The 17,448-nt window shown below is 41.3% G+C and overlaps 1 protein-coding gene across 3 annotated transcripts in view; it reads right to left on the reverse strand.

The window, feature by feature from the left end:
- Positions 1 to 16,031, reverse strand: part of LOC133638304 (multiple C2 and transmembrane domain-containing protein 1-like) — a 40,413-nt gene extending 24,382 nt beyond the window's left edge. For all 3 annotated transcript variants that reach the window (XM_062030774.1, XM_062030772.1, XM_062030773.1), the window contains exons 1-2: positions 15,577 to 16,031; positions 18 to 129 (exon numbers count right to left, since the gene is read on the reverse strand). In XM_062030774.1, the coding sequence (XP_061886758.1) occupies positions 18 to 129; positions 15,577 to 15,939 (475 nt within the window). In that variant the 5' untranslated portion in view covers positions 15,940 to 16,031. The remainder of the gene's footprint in view (positions 1 to 17; positions 130 to 15,576) is intronic.
- Between the last annotated feature and the right edge of the window lie 1,417 nt (positions 16,032 to 17,448).

The following is a 17,448-nucleotide window of genomic DNA, read 5'->3' on the forward strand; positions in this document are numbered from 1 at the left end:
CAGCATGATGGGTCTACCTCTCCTGTCGCGGACCGCCAGGTTGTGTCCTCGTCGCAGATCCACCTCCAGCTTGTAGAGTCCGGCCCGCTCGGGCGGGACCCCCGAGGAGGCCAGAGCGGCGCCCAGACCCTGCAAGGAAGTACAGATGATGACATCACCAACATTTGAACAGCAGTGACAGGAAATACCTGCAGACTGACTTCCTGCCAACTATTGTTTGTTTTATTGTGTGAATGTTCCAAAGCATTCACACATCTTCTTTTCTTCTCCAGATTTTGGTGCGCTCTACCGTCCACATTTTTCACCCGATTCGAACCGTTCCAACTTCAAACTGTTCAGCCTATTTGGGAATTGCGGGTTCAAAGATTCACAGCACTATTGTTTATATTGACAAATGTTGTGTTTTAGACTGCAATGTTGATAACTAAAGATACTTATTATGTGCCAATGTTGAGCTTATGTGCTATTGTGTGCTTAGCTGCTATTTACAGTAGCTGCTAGCTCCTACAACCTGCCATGTTGACTTTTTGGAACAAGAAAAGACCGACTTTGTGTGCTTATTGGAGGACATTTAGACGTGTGTGCAGTTTTGTAAACACACTGCAGGACTGCCTTGTATCAGAGATTTGACATGCAAGCTGATATCATCCCATACTTGTTGCGTGAATGCATCAAAACATTCACACATCAATCAATCAATCAATGTTTATTTATATAGCCCTAAATCACAAGTGTCTCAAAGGGCTGCACAAGCCACAACGACATCCTCGGTTCAGATCCCACATAAGGACAAGGAAAAACTCACAACCCAGTGGGATGTCACATATGCTTTTTTACACCAAAATTCATCTATTTCTTCTTCTTCTTCTTCTCCTTCTCCAGATTTTGGCGCACTCGACTTTCCATATTTTTTTATCCGATTCAAAACCGTTCCAACTTCAAACTGTTGAAAAAAAAATTTCCCACATTTCCCAGAATTCCAGGTTTTCCAGGACATTTTTCCCCATTCAAAATGAATTGGCTATTTTTCAAACTTCCACCATTTGCACATTTTTCAACCTATTCAAACCATTCCACCTTCAAAACATTCCACCATTCTGCATATTAAAACTCTCATTTTCCCAAATGAAAAAAAAAAGTCCAGGAATTTCCCAGAATTCCCTCTTTTTGGAACCATTTTTTCATTATTTTTTCTGTCGACTACTCCTTCCACATTTTTCAACCCACTTCAACCGTTCCACAGTCAAATCATTCCTCTTAATCAGGACTAAAAAAAAAGAAATAGTTTTTTGAACTGGAAAAATTCCCGTTTTTTTTTCAAAATTCCAGGAATTCCATAATACCATTTCTCAATTAAAAATGTTACTACTTTAACATTTCTGGATCGATTTGAAAAATTCCAACACCAACCATTTCAACTCATTCAGAACATTCAAATGTTTTAGCATTTTCCAAAAAATTCCAGCTTTTCCTGAAATTCCCAAATACACAAAATAAACAAGTTTTTTTAACCCAAAATAATCTATTTCTTCTTCTTCTTCTCCTTCTCCAGATTTTGGCGCACTCGACTTTCCATACTTTTTATCCGATTCAAACTGTTCCAACTTCAAACTGTTGAAAAAAAAAATTCCCAGATTTCCCAGAGTTCCAGGTTTTCCAGGATATTTTTCCCCATTCAAAATGAATTGGCTATTTTTCAAACTTCCACCATTTGCACATTTTTCAACCTATTCAAACCATTCCACCTTCAACACATTCCACCATCCTGCATATTAAAACTCTCATTTTCCCAAATGAAAAAAAAAGTCCAGGAATTTCCCAGAATTCCCTCTTTTTGGAACCATTTTTTCATTATTTTTTCTGTCGACTACTCCTTCCACATTTTTCAACCCACTTCAACCGTTCCACCGTCAAATCATTCCTCTTAATCAGGACTAAAAAAAAAGAAATATTTTTTTGAACTGGAAAAATTCCCGTTTTTTTTTTCCAAAATTCCAGGAATTCCATAATACCATTTCTCAATTAAAAATGTTACTACTTTAACATTTCTGGACCGATTTGAAAAATTCCAACACCAACCATTTCAACTCATTCAGCACATTCAAATGTTTTAGCATTTTCCAAAAAATTCCCGCTTTTCCTGAAATTCCCAAATACACAAAATAAACAAGGTTTTTTACCCCAAAATAATCTATTTCTTCTTCTTCTTCTCCTTCTCCAGATTTTGGCGCACTCGACTTTCCATATTTTTTATCCGATTCAAAACCGTTCCAACTTCAAACTGTTGGAAAAAAAAATTCCCAGATTTCCCAGAATTCCAGGTTTTCCAGGACATTTTTCCCCATTCAAAATGAATTGGCTATTTTTCAAACTTCCACCATTTGCACATTTTTCAACCTATTCAAAGCATTCCACCTTCAACACATTCCACCATCCTGCATATTAAAACTCTCATTTTCCCAAATGAAAAAAAAAAGTCCAGGAATTTCCCAGAATTCCCTCTTTTTAGAACCATTTTTTCATTCTTTTTTCTGTCGACTACTCCTTCCACCTTTTTCAACCCACTTCAACCGTTCCACCGTCAAATCATTCCTCTTAATCGGGACTAAAAAAAAATAAATAGTTTTTTGAACTGGAAAAATTCCCGTTTTTTTTTTTCAAAATTCCAGGAATTCCATAATACCATTTCTCAATTAAAAATGTTACTACTTTAACATTTCTGGACCGATTTGAAAAATTCCAACACCAACCATTTCAACTTATTCAGAACATTCAAATGTTTTAGCATTTTCCAAAAAATTCCCGCTTTTCCTGAAATTCCCAAATACACAAAATAAACAAGGTTTTTTACCCCAAAATAATCTATTTCTTCTTCTTCTTCTCCTTCTCCAGATTTTGGCGCACTCGACTTTCCATATTTTTTATCCGATTCAAAACCGTTCCAACTTCAAACTGTTGAAAAAAAAAATTCCCAGATTTCCCAGAATTCCAGGTTTTCCAGGACATTTTTCCCCATTCAAAATGAATTGGCTATTTTTCAAACTTCCACCATTTGCACATTTTTCAACCTATTCAAACCATTCCACCTTCAAAACATTCCACCATCCTGCATATTAACACTCTTATTTTCCCAAATGAAAAAAAAAAGTCCAGGAATTTCCCAGAATTCCCTCTTTTTAGAACCATTTTTTCATTCTTTTTTCTGTCGACTACTCCTTCCACATTTTTCAACCCACTTCAACCGTTCCACCGTCAAATCATTCCTCTTAGTTTTTTTAACTGGAAAAATTCCCGTTTTTTTTTTTCAAAATTCCAGGAATTCCATAATACCATTCCTCAATTAAAAATGTTACTACTTTAACATTTCTGGACCGATTTGAAAAATTCCAACACCAACCATTTCAACTCATTCAAATGTTTTAGCATTTTCCAAAAAATTCCCGCTTTTCCTGAAATTCCCAAATACACAAAATAAACAAGGTTTTCTACCCCAAAATAATCTATTTCTTCTTCTTCTTCTTCTCCAGATTTTGGCGCGCTCTACCTTCCACTTTTTTATCCAATTCAAACCAACTTCAAAATATTCAGCCTGTCCAGGAGTTATGTGCTCTCCTTCAATAATTCTAAAAAAAATTCCCGGATTTCCTAGAATTCCCAGTTTTTAGGGGCATGTTCCCCCTTGAAAATGAACAGGGGGTGCAAAACAATAACAATACTGAAATAAACTGCAACAAAAAACAGTGCAATACATTTTCATAACATGCCCACAACTGCCTAATTACTGTTGTTATATTGTTATTGTTATTTTAATTTCTTTATTGTTGCTTTTTATTTTTTTATTCTTATTGTAATATTTTCTATTTTATTTCCATTTATACCACAATTATTTACTTGTTTTCTATCTCAATTGTGTACACTGCTGCTGGAATTTTAATTTTCCTGATGGAACTCTCCTGAAGGAATCAATAAAGTATTATCTATCTATCTATTTTTCCACCGATTCAAACCATTCAATTAATCTTGGAAATTCAAACAGCCATTTTTACACGTTCAACAAATTTCCAGGAATTCCTGTTTTTTTTCTAACCTTATTTCCAACCTTTTTTAGTGCGATGACTCCTTTCACATTTTTCAACCCATTTCAACCGTTCCACCGTCAAAACATTCCTTAGTCAGGACAAAAAAACAAGTTGCTTTAAGAACTTGAAAAATTCCCGGTTTTCCCGAAATTGCGTAATACCATTTTTCAATTAAAAAACTGTTACAACTTCAACATTTCCTGATGGGTTTAAATAATTCCAAGACCAACCAATTCAGCTCATTCGGGACATTTATGCTCCGAATAATTATAAAAAACAAAAACTGTTTTTTCCAAAATTCCCAAATTTCCAGGAATTCCTGTTTTTTTTCTAACCTTATTTCCAACCTTTTTTAGTGTGATGACTCCTTTCACATTTTTCAACCTATTTCAACCGTTCCACCGTCAAAACATTCCTTAGTCAGGACAAAAAACCAAGTTGCTTTAAGAACTTGAAAAATTCCCGGTTTTCCTGAAATTGCGTAATACCATTTTTCAATTTAAAAACTGTTACTACTTTAAAATTTCCTGATGGGTTTAAACAATTACAACACAAACCAATTCAGCTCATTCGGGACATTCATGCTCCAAATCATTTTCAAAAAAATCCTGCTTTTCCCAAAATTCCCAAATTTCCAGGAATTCCTGTTTTTTTTCTAACCTTATTTCCAACCTTTTTTAGTGTGATGACTCCCTTCACATTTTTCAACCCATTTCAACCGTTCCACCGTCAAAACATTCCTTAGTCAGGACAAAACAAACAAGAACTTGAAAAATTCCCGGTTTTCCCGAAATTGCGTAATACCATTTCTCAATTAAAAAACTGTTACTACTTCAACATTTCCTGATGGATTTAAACAATTCCAACACCAACCAATTCAGCTCATTCATGCTCCTAATCATTTTTTTTAAAAATTGCCATATTTTTCCAAAAATCCCCAAATTTCCAGGAACTTCCCATTGAATCGAATGGGACATTTTTCCAATTTGCACAATTCCCACATTTTACAACCTATTCAAACCGTTCCAACATCAACACATTCCACCATCCTGGACATTCTAACTAACACTTTCCCAAGTTCCAAACCAAATTCCGGGTTTCCTGGAAATTTTAACTCTTCAACATTCCAACTATTCTTACATTCATACTACATTCTGTCAGCATTTCACTTCAGCATTGGAGCATTCACACGCAATTCCTCCAGGAATTGCCTCATCTAGTTTATACATTGATTTCAGAGCGATACCTGATATCGATATCAGATGCGGATGTCCGTAGTATAAACACACAGATGCCGGTAAGATCTAGTCTTGTCCCACGTGAGGAGCACGTAGTTTGTCATGTTTGGGCAAAAGAAGATCATGACATGAAGCTGACGTCCATCGTCGTTAACGCAGAGGAAACACTTTGACTTGGTGGATCAATGATTGTTTCCACGGAAACCGTGCGGGAACATCAGGATGTTCTCCATCAAGACAACATTTCAGATGATTGCCCTGATGGCGGTGAGGCAGGAAGTCATGTGACCGCTTCACCACATTACTGTTAGCATGTCCAATCTGCTTAAAAGCATAAACAAATAACACCTTTTACAATACCTGCTAATCTGGCGAGCTTCCTGATAGCCTGGCTAACTTTCTAGTAACTTGGCTAACTTCATAGTAACTTGGCTAACTTTCTAGTAACTCGGCTAACTTCCGGGTAACCTGGCTAACTTCCTGATAACCTGGCTAACTTAATGTTAGTCTGCCTATTTTCCTGATAGCCTGGCTAACTTCCTAGTAACTTGGCTAACTTCCGGGTAAACTGGCTAACTTCCTGATAACCTGGCTAACTTCCTGGTAACCTGGCTAACTTAATGTTAGTCTGACTATTTTCCTGATAGCCTGGCTAACTTCCTAGTAACTTGGCTAACTTCCAGGTAACCAGGCTAACTTCCTGATAGCCTGGCTAACTTCCTAGTAACATGGCAAACTTATTGGTAACCAGGCTAACTTCCTGATAGCCTGGCTAACTTCCTAGTAACTTGGCCTACTTATTGGTAACCAGGCTAACTCCCTGATAGCCTGGTTAACTTCCTGGTAACTTGGCTAACTTTCTGGCAGCATGGCTAATTTCCTGATAGCCGGGCTAACTTAATGTTAGTCTGTCTATTTTCCTGATAGCCTGGTTAACTTCCTGGTAACCTGGCAAACTTTCTAGTAACATGGCTAATTTCCCGATAGCCGGGCTAACTTAATGTTAGTCTGCCTATTTTCCTGATAGCCTGGTTAATTTCCTAGTAACTTGGCTAACTTCTAGGTAACCTGGCTAACTTCCTGATAGCCTGGCTAACTTCCTGATAGCCTGGCTAATTTCTGTAAGCCTAACTAACTTCCAGGTAACTTGGCTAACTTCCGGGTAACCTGGCTAACTTCCTGATAGCCTGGCTAACTTCCTGGTAACCTGGCTAACTTTCTAGTAGCATGGCTAATTTCCCGATACCTGGGCTAACTTAATGTTAGTCTGCCTATTTTCCTGATAGCCTGGTTAATTTCCTAGTAACTTGGATAACTTCCAGGTAACCTGGCTAACTTCCTTATAGCCTGGCTAATTTCTGGAAGCCTAGTGACAGTGTCATCACCAGGAAAGATGAGGTCACCTACCTAGGTTCCATTCTAGAGGCTAACCTTTCCTGTGATAAAATGGCAACCAAGGTAATCAAAAAGGTTAACCAACGAACGAGATTTCTCTACAGAATTTCCTCTCTGGTCAACAAAAGCACCTTGAGGATTCTGGCGGGAACTCTCGTTCAACCCTTTTTCGATTACGCATACACCTCCTGGTACCCTAGCACCTCCAAAACCCTCAAATCTAAACTCCAAACATCTCAGAACAAGCTAGTCAGATTACTTCTAGACCTCCACCCCAGATCCCACCTAAGTGGGCTGGCTCAAGGTGGAGGACAGAGTTAAACAACTTGCACTGAGCCTAGTCTATAAAATCCGATACACCTCCCTGATACCGAAGTACATGTCAAACTACTTCCTTAACGTAAATGACCGCCATAACCACAACACCAGGGGGAGCTCCACTAACCACGTTAAACCCAGATTCCGAACTAACAAAGGTCTTAACTCATTCTCTTTCTATGCCACATCAATGTGGAATGCGCTCCCAACAGGTATAAAAGAAAGGGCATCTCTATCCTCCTTCAAAACCGCACTAAAAGTTCACCTCCAGGCAGCTACAACCCTAAACTAACACCCTCCCCGGATTGTTAATAATCAAATGTAAACAATCAAATGCAGATACTTTTTCTTTTTCTTATGCCTTCTGATCTCTCTCTCTCTCTCTCTCTCTCTCTCTCTCTATGTCCACTACTTGATGACCATATCCCCCCCCCCCCCTAATTGTAAATAATGTAAATAATTCAATGTGATTATCTTGTGTGATGACTGTATTATGATGATAGTATATATGATAGTATATATCTGTATCATGAATCAATTTAAGTGGACCCCGACTTAAACAAGTTGAAAAACTTATTCGGGTGTTACCATTTAGTGGTCAATTGTACGGAATATGTACTTCACTGTGCAACCTACTAGTAAAAGTCTCAATCAATCTCAATCAAACTAACTTCCAGGTAACTTGGCTAACTTCCGGGTAACCTGGCTAACTTCCTGGTAGCCCAGCTAACTTCCTGATAGCCTGGCTATTTTCCTGATAACCTGACTAACTTCCTGGTAACCTGCCTATTTTCCTGATAGCCTGGTTAACTACCAGATAACATGGCTAATTTACAGAAGTGTACCTAACTTCTTGGTAACTCGGCTAACCTCCTGGTAGCCTGGCTAATTTCCTGATTGCCTGGCTAACCTAATGGTAGTCTGTCTATTTTCCTGATAGCCTGGTTAACTTCCTGGTAACCTGGCTAACTTCCTGGTAGCCTGGCTAACTTCCTGATAACATGGCTAATTTCCGGAAGCCTAACTAACTTCCAGGTAACTTGGCTAACTTCCGGGTAACCTGGCTAACTTCCTGGTAGCCCAGCTAACTTCCTGAGAGCCTGGCTATTTTCCTGATAACCTGACTAACTTCCTGGTAACCTGCCTATTTTCCTGATAGCCTGGTTAACTACCAGATAACATGGCTAATTTACAGAAGCCTATCTAACTTCTTGGTAACTCGGCTAACCTCCTGGTAGCCTGGCTAATTTCCTGATAGCCTGGCTAACCTAATGGTAGTCTGTCTCTTTTTCCTGATAGCCTGGTTAACTTCCTGGTAACCTGGCTAACTTCCTGGTAGCCTGGCTAACTTCCTGATAACATGGCTAATTTCCGGAAGCCTAACTAACTTCCAGGTAACTTGGCTAACTTTCGGGTAACCTGGCTAACTTCCAGATATCCTGGCTACCTTCCTGGTAGCCCGGCTAACGTCCTGATAGCCTGGCTAACTTCTTGGTAACCTGCCTATTTTCCTGATAGCCTGGTTAACTTCCTGGTAACCTGGCTAACTTCCTGGTAACCTGGCTAACTTCCTGGTAGCCTGGCTAACTTCCTGATAACATGGCTAATTTCCGGAAGCCTAACTAACTTCCAGGTAACTTGGCTAACTTTCGGGTAACCTGGCTAACTTCCAGGTATCCTGGCTACCTTCCTGGTAGCCCGGCTAACGTCCTGATAGCCTGGCTAACTTCTTGGTAACCTGCCTATTTTCCTGATAGCCTGGGTAACTTCCTGATAACATGGCTAATTACCGGAATCCTTACTAACTTCCTGGTAACTTGGCTAACTTTCGGGTAACCTGGCTAACTTCCTGGTAGCCCCGCTAACGTCCTGCTAGCCTGTTTAACTTTCTGCTAGCTTGGATAACTTCCTGGTAGCCTAGCTAACTTCAAATTGTAAAATTAAGAAAACATTTTAATGCAGGTAATCTTTTTTGGGGGTGGGGATTGTGAGTTTTGCAGAATTTTTCTTTATTTACATATTATTTGTTTTTGATCTTCTAGTGTTTGAGATTACGGTGTTTTAAAATTGCAAAATGTTGCATTGTTTTTATTCTGTATCCTTTCTGTGTTTGGACGATATCTGCCGTTTGTCCCTTTGCATGTCAACTTTGTGTGAAGGTGCAACATGGTCTGCGGTGTCACTTGCCACACGCTCACTTCCTGTCACGCAACATGCACTTTGTGTGTGTGTGTGTGTGTGTGTGTGTGTGTGTGTGTGTGTGTGTGTTGTGTGTATTTCCTTTACAGCTTGTTCGTAAACAACACAAGATAATGAGCATTTGAGTTGACTAGGAGATTAAAGAGATTAGCAGACAGGAAGTGATGTCATATCAACAGATTAAACAGAATCCCATCACACAAACGAAGTGTTTGTGTGTCATCTGTCTTGTCACCACACACACACACACACACACACACACGCACACACACACAGACGCATCCACTGAACTATCTGCTTCCATCAAACACCAGCTCAGAGTGGGCCCACATGGCAGCAAAGAAAGGACAGGGCGGGACGGCGCTCACCGACAGCAGCCGGCCACACGTGGACGCCAGAGAGGAGGAGTCATCGAAAGAGGCGGAGCGAAGGAACGCTCGGATGGCGTGACGGGACTCGGTCAGCGGCGCCGAGTGATCCAGGATGGAGCGGGACGCAAGTCAAAGGCAAGAAGAAGCTTCTTGGGATCGCTGGCATGGATGTCTGCAAGGAAGCTGAAGAGGAGGCGGAGCAAGAGTGGGCGGGGCTGCTGCCACGCTAATGCTGACGTCACTCCTGGCATGTGTCCATCTGGACGCCTCTTTAGCTCCGCCCTTCACGTTTCTTTCATGACACAAGTCCTGATGGTTGTCAAAGACCTACGAAAGCCACTTGAATGTGTGTGTGTGTGTGTGTGTGTGTGTATGACGTTAAAGTGCATCTGGCAGTGGAGGCTCCTCTATGGGGTCTTGGGGCACGAGGAGGTTAACCCCTTTACTATTGTTACCCCAAGTGACCCTTGGCAAAGGCCTAGTACCTGACTGCCCCCTAGCCAGGGATACGGTGAAGACCTCAACGGTAGATTCAAGAACTACCACAACGGCTGTGATGGCGGAAGAAGGCTGCAGCAGAAAAGGGTCCCCAGTCGTCTTGGACTCCCTACCACTGGACCCTGACCCGATTCTGTCAAGGATGGCGTGGTGACTGTCTGTGCACCGGGTCTCCCCACACTAAACTAAGTCACGCACAGGCATCCTCAAAGGGATTCACCCCTACCAGGAGGACAGTCATACTAGTTCGAGTGACCGCCGATGATGATGGTGTGTGTGTGTGTGTGTGTCATCCTTAAATGATATGTGAAAAGGCATTAATAAATCATGTTTTTTTCCAATAACTCTATAACTGATAACAGTAGTTCAGCCAGGATATACTCATTTCAAAATTAGATTTACAGTCCCCAAACATTGTTATTGTTTTCATTTCGATGTCCCGCCCTCCACCGTTTGACCAATTAGAAAGTCTGTGAGTGTGTCACATTCAGGTTTTTCATCTTGGTCTGGCTACTGCCACTGGTAAAGTTACTAAACATGTCAGACCTTAGTCAGTCTCAAAGTTACCATTCTCAACTTATTCATGACAAAGCCAGGAACAAAACCGGGATTTGTATCGGGGACGCCTTTGAAAGATGGAGACCATTGAAGGCGGAGAAGAGTTTTTCATCTGACGCCAAACTTGCTCATTTCCTCCTTGATAGGTAAGTCAGGCATTTACCTATTCTTATTACTTGTAATAAATGGAAATGGACATTTGATATGTAAACTATATTGTCCAATACAGTCTATGATCTTGTCTAACAATGATAGTATGTTCCTGCAACCAATGCTTAGTGTGATGGTGCTTCTCTCCTAGTGCAGTGGTCGGCAACCCGCGGCTCCGGAGCCCCATGCGGCTCTTTGACCACTCTGATGCGGCTCAGCTGCATACTTGCCGACCCTCCAGGTTTTCCAACGACCCCCCCCCCCCCCCGATTTTCCCAGCAGACTGCCTCTCCTAGAAATCTCCCAGGGTAAATATTATCCAATTTTCACTCTAATTACTTAATCAAGGGCGTGCCCTAATGGCACTGCATTAATTGTCCTCTATAGCATTTACAAACAGCGTGCCAGCCCGGCCACATGTTATATGTTGCTTTTACTTGCACACGTAGGCGACAGCAAGGCGTACTTGTTCAACAGCCACACAGCTTACACTGACGGTGGACGTATAAGTTAAAAAGTTAACTTTAACACTGTTATGTTACAAATATGCGCCACACTGTGAACCCACACCAAAAAAGAATGACAAAAACATTTCTGGAGAACATCCGCACCGTAACACAACACAACAAATACCCAGAATCCCATGCAGCCCTAACTCTTCCGGTCTACATTATACACCCCCGCTACCACCAAACCCCCCCCCCTCTCCGTGCGTCGGTTGAGCGGAAGAGTTAGTGCTGCATGGGATTCTGGGTATTTGTTGTGTTGTGTTTATGTTGTGTTACAGTGCAGATGTTCTCCAGAAATGTGTTTGTCATTCTGTTTTGGTGTGGGTTCAAAGTGTGGCGCATATTTGTAACGTAACAGTGTTAAAGTTGTTTTTGTACGACTACCGTCAGTGTAAGCTGTGTGGCTGTTGAACAAGTATGCCTTGCTGGCACTTACGTGATCAAGCAAAAGCTACATTCAACATGTGGCCAAGCAGGTACGCAGTTTGGGCAGGCTGTAGAGGGCGCTAAAAGCAGTGCCAGCACGTCCTGAAATTTGGGAGTCTCTCGGAAAATTGAGAGGGTTGGCAAGAAAGACGCTATCAAGCGCCATTCAATTAAAAGTTGCGGGCCGCACTAACATTATATTTCCTTATTAAGATGCGTGCCGGTGCATGTGTCTGAGACCCCTGGTTAACATAGCGCAAAGCAATTTAAGCTTTGTATGCGGTGTTTTTCATTTTAAATTTTCAAAATTTTTTTGTGGCTCCCATTGTTTTCTTTAATTTGTGAAACTTTCCAAAATGGCTCTTTGAGTGGTAAAGGTTGCCGACCCCTGTCCTAGTGTAATGCTTAGCATGCTAGCCCATCGACATATAGTGTAACGGGGGAATTATATGCCCGTTAGCCTGTATATTGATGTGTCATCCAACTGACAGGGCAAAATATATTTTGGACAAATCAAACCTATGTGGATATGTGTAGTGTCAGTGCCTATTTCCTTCTCAATATGTGCTGCAAATAGGAAAAAAGCCAAACTGCCCAAAGATAGGTGTGCCAAGTTTGTGGCATCATATTCAAAAAGACTTGAGGCTGTAATTTATGCCAAAGGTGCATCAACAAAGTATTGAGCGAAGGCTGTGAATACAAATGTACATGTGATTTATTCAATAAACCTTTTCACGTTGTCATTATAGGGTATTGTCGATAGAATTGTAAGGGAATACTTTATTCCATTTTGGAATAAGGCTGAAACATAATAAAGTGTGAAAAAAGAGAAGCACTGTAAATACTTTCCGGATGCACTCTATGTAACAAGAGCTCATCTATTGCACTCTATGCATGCAACATGTGCTTAGTAAATTAATTCCGAGTTTTCCTACAGTGCCATCAACTTCACCTCAAGTTTACGAGGAGGACAAAGATGAAGAAACCATGGCCAAGTCTGCATTCACCTAATGAATGCAACAGAAGGTTGGACGTGTGTTCAAATAGAAACATAATGGTCACATTTTTTAATCTATTTAATAATCTACATGTATTTTATGTGTGTACATTGTGGTATTCGTACTACTATTATATTGTTGTTTGTAACATGGGACAATGCACATTAATGAACACATAAAAATGTAAATGTGCTAGACTGGAGCCAAAGAATCTCCATCTGCAGGTCCTGACAGGTTGCTGGCATATACAGCAAGGTTCATAAAATATGTACAGAAATACTAAGACAGCAGCGACATCAGACATAAACAGACTCGTATATTATAATACCCACACAATCAAATGGAGACCCATATAAAAGAGCAGGTTGTTGCATGACATCAGCTCAGGACAGTTCAAGAATAAAGTACCAAAGTAGATAAAGGGCATAAGACAGAAGTGCTATAGTGCTGAAGTGGAAGTGAGCTAAATTGTTGCACATTTCAGTTAAAGTGCTGGTAGTGTTGCACATTACTCTATTGCACAAGTACCGTGATTTCCGGACTATAAGCCGCTACTTTTTCCCCTCGTTCTGGTCCCTGCGGCTTATACAAGGGTGCGGCTTATTTACGGCCTGTTCTTCTCCGACACAGACGAAGAGGATTTCGGTGGTTTTAGTACGCAGGAGGAAGACGATGACACAATGATTAAAGACTGACTTTTCATATACCGGTAGGCTGGTTATTTTGATAACGTACAGGCGAGCACTTTGTATTACTTTGCACCGTTGTATTATTTGTACTCTGCACGAATGCTGTTCGCCATGTCAAAGATGTGAAAGTTTGATTGAACGATTGAAAGATTTATTGTTAATAAATGGGACGCTTTGCGTTCCCAAACAATCATCTCTGTCCCGACAATCCCCTCCGTGGTAGCAGGAACCCCTATATACTACGCTAATAGGTTGGAGTTCAAATCCCAGCCGAGTCATACCAAAGACTATAAAAATGGGACCCATAACCCATAACAATCATTGGTACTTTAATTACACATCAAAACCCAGCGGCTTATAGTCGGGTGCGGCTTATATATGGAGCAATCTGTATTTTCCCCTAAATTTAGCTGGTGCGGCTTATAGTCAGGTGCGGCTTATAGTCCGGAAATTACGGTAATCAGCAATCAACAGATGTGTTTACGCATGGAAAATTGCAACAAAAAAAAGCATACATAAGTGTATCGATGTAAAAAATATTGCACAAAATATGAATATATAAACTTTTAGAATGTAAGCATAGAAATGTTGACATATTTAAACACAGTAACAATTGTGGTTTGTCCTGAACCACACGTTCGAATCCCCTTTAAATTTGCAACGCTGGAACATTCATAAAGTGTTTAAAAGATACCAAGTTTTGTCCAAAAGTGGTCATATTTTTATATTTTGTAAATATTGATCATATTTATAAAATTGACATTAAATATTTTCCTTTTTTGTAAATGATATTTGCATATTTCATGTTATATTTTATATGTAGATTTATTTAAGTTAAGGTCATTTTCTGTGTTGTGTTCCTGTTACTTACATGTTTGATATAATGTATACAAATCAATATACACTACCGTTCAAAAGTTTGGGGTCACCCAAACAATTTTGTGGAATAGCCTTCATTTCTAAGAACAAGAATAGACTGTCGAGTTTCAGATGAAAGTTCTCTTTTTCCGGCCATTTTGAGCGTTTAATTGACCCCACAAATGTGATGCTCCAGAAACTCAATCTGCTCAAAGGAAGGTCAGTTTTGTAGCTTCTGCAACGAGCTAAAGTGTTTTCAGATGTGTGAACATGATTGCACAAGGGTTTTCTAATCATCAATTAGCCTTCTGAGCCAATGAGCAAACACTTTGTACCATTAGAACACTGGAGTGATAGTTGCTGGAAATGGGCCTCTATACACCTATGTAGATATTGCACCAAAAAGCAGACATTTGCAGCTAGAATAGTCATTTAGCACATTAGCAATGTATAGAGTGTATTTCTTTAAAGTTAAGACTAGTTTAAAGTTATCTTCATTGAAAAATAAGGACATTTCAATGTGACCCCAAACTTTTGAACGGTAGTGTACATGTCACCATACTTGTTTTAATTAAAAATGGTTAGCACTGAAAAAATGAGTGTGTTATTTGCTTTAATGATCACAGAGAGCTCACTAGCTTAGCAGCTATTGACACACTGAGTGTGTGAGCTGCTGCATCGCCTGGGAGTTGTTTTTTTTTAGAAAGCTTTATAGGTGAAATAGAGCGAATTCCATCACCTATATTGTTAGCTGACTTTTGCTAGTGTTTATTTTTGAGTTAGAATGCATAAAAAAAAAGAGAAACATTTGTTCTTGTCTACATTAAGATTGTGAACGATAGGCAACATTTTAAAAATGCAGCTCGCCTCTGATATATATTTTAAAGAAGTTTAAATTTGTATAAAATGTTTGGTGGAGGGCGTGGCGCGGTTGGGAGAGTGGGCCGTGCCAGCAACCTGAGGGTTCCTGGTTACCCAGCTTTTACCAACCGAGTCCGTCGTGTCATTGAGCAAGACACTTCACCCTTGCTCCTGATGGTTAGTGGTTAGGGCCTTGCATGGCAGCTCCCGCCATCAGTGTGTGAATGGGTGAATGTGGAAATAGTGTCAAAGCGCTTTGAGTACCTTGAAGGTAGAAAAGCTCTATACAAGTATAACCCATTTACCATTTATAAAAATATACATATATTAAAAATTTTTTAAAAAAAATTACGACCCCCCCTGCAGTAGCTCTGCCCCCGTTAAAGACCTGTAAGTGTGTGTGTGTGTGTGTGTGTGTGTGTGTGTTACCGCAGCTCCATCCAGCTGTTCTCCAGTTGTTGTCGTCGCCTCCTCTCCTCCTCCCGGTGATCCCTTCAGTCCCTCAAGGCCAGCAGAACCGAGAGAGGAGCTCTTGTGATGGGACAGGACCAAGTGGGCCACGGCAGACTTGTCGGCGCCGCCGCTCTTGGGGCGCTCTTGGGGCTCCTCGTCGCGGCGTGAGGAGTAGACGAGGTCGGGCTGCGAGATGGAGATGACCCGGTCCAAGACGGCGGGTTCCTTCCGCGCGATCCTGCGGAACATCCAGCTGCTGCGCGGCTTGTCGTCTTTGCCGCTCGACGCTTTGTTTCGGGACAGAAAGTTCCAGGTGCTCTCGCGGTCACCTCGCTCCATCCTGCAGCCTGTGGGTGTTCGTGTGCGTGTGCGTGTGCGTGTGCGTCTTCCCGCAGATCACAAGTCACACCGCCAGCATGTTGACTCGCTCCTCAAGCCCCGCCCCCTTTCCTCACAAGCAGAGCTGCGAGACAGCCTGAAGGTGTGTATATATGTATATATACACATATATATACAAATATATATATATGTAAATATACATATATATACATATATATACACATACATATACATATATATACACACATTTATATGTATACATATACATATTTTTTTTAAATTTGTTGAAAGGACTAGTTGGTACAATCCCTGGGGACTCTGCATGGCAGGGGCGTCCTCCTCCCTGAGCCAGGCTTGCACCTGACCGCATACCTAAGTGAGGCTAGGTGACACTGCTGGGAGGCTTTTCCACCATTGGGACACATCTTCAGTTGTGTGCCCCAGCGTCACGGGGTGTATCGGCCCGGCTTACCACAAGACACCCTCTGCTGAGGAAGGGCCCACCCCAGGGTGATCAAATCCCTGGGTGTGTGTGTCCCATTAGGTGTTAGCCTTAGCAGCCCAGCTGGTGTCACTCCTCCTCAACCACAACCAATGGCTCGTCCTCTCTGCTGTGCTGGCCAGCTCTTTAATGGCCTGTCTGTGAGCCTGCCCCCTGACTCCAACCTCCCTAAGGAGCTTTGCTGTTGTGCTAGCTACAAAGCCCCTACAGCCCACCTCCACTGGGCGCACCCTTACCCTCCAGCCTCTGTCCTGTGCCTCAGCTGCAAGGTTGGAGTACCGCAGCTTCTTGCGTTCATACGCTTCTTCGATGGCATCCTCCCACGGAACTGTCAGTTCAATGATATAGACAATATGGCAGGTTTCAGACCATAGGACGAGGTCTGGACGCAGGGTGGTCGTTGCGATCGCCGGGGGGAAAATTAGCCTCTGATCTAAGTCGACTCGCATCTGCCAGTCCCTGGCTGCATTCAATGGGCTTAGATCAGGATTTGACGGTCTTGTCTTCAGCTTTTCCCCCTCCCGAACAAACGCTGGTAGTTGTCGGCACACATCCTGGTTGTTGATGGGTTGGGCGTTGATGGATATCCTCCTGCACTCAAGTTTGTCAGCTAGACATCTGAGGACCTGGTTATGTCTCCACGTATATCTGCCTTGAGTGAGGCTGGTTCTACAGCCAACCATTATGTGCTTGAGTGTTGCTGGGGTTGTACACAGGGGACAGGATGGGTCCTTATATATACAAATGTATATGTATGTATACATATATACACATACATATATATACACACACATGTAATGGTACTGCTGTTGTTATTAGTGATAGGACGCCTCTTAGTGGCAGAAAAAGTCAACAGCAGTAAAACAACACAAGATGATTTCAATAAAATACATCATAGTTGATTAAATGTGCAATTTTATGGTTGAAGACCCAGAAATGTCTGCTAAGTTCAGGGTACGTTTTTAAAACAGCTGTTCCTAATCATTTGTCGCTGGAAAGTCGTGTGT

The sequence above is a fragment of the Entelurus aequoreus genome, linkage group LG21, assembly GCF_033978785.1.
Source record: "Entelurus aequoreus isolate RoL-2023_Sb linkage group LG21, RoL_Eaeq_v1.1, whole genome shotgun sequence".
Classification (NCBI taxonomy): Eukaryota; Metazoa; Chordata; class Actinopteri; order Syngnathiformes; family Syngnathidae; genus Entelurus; species Entelurus aequoreus.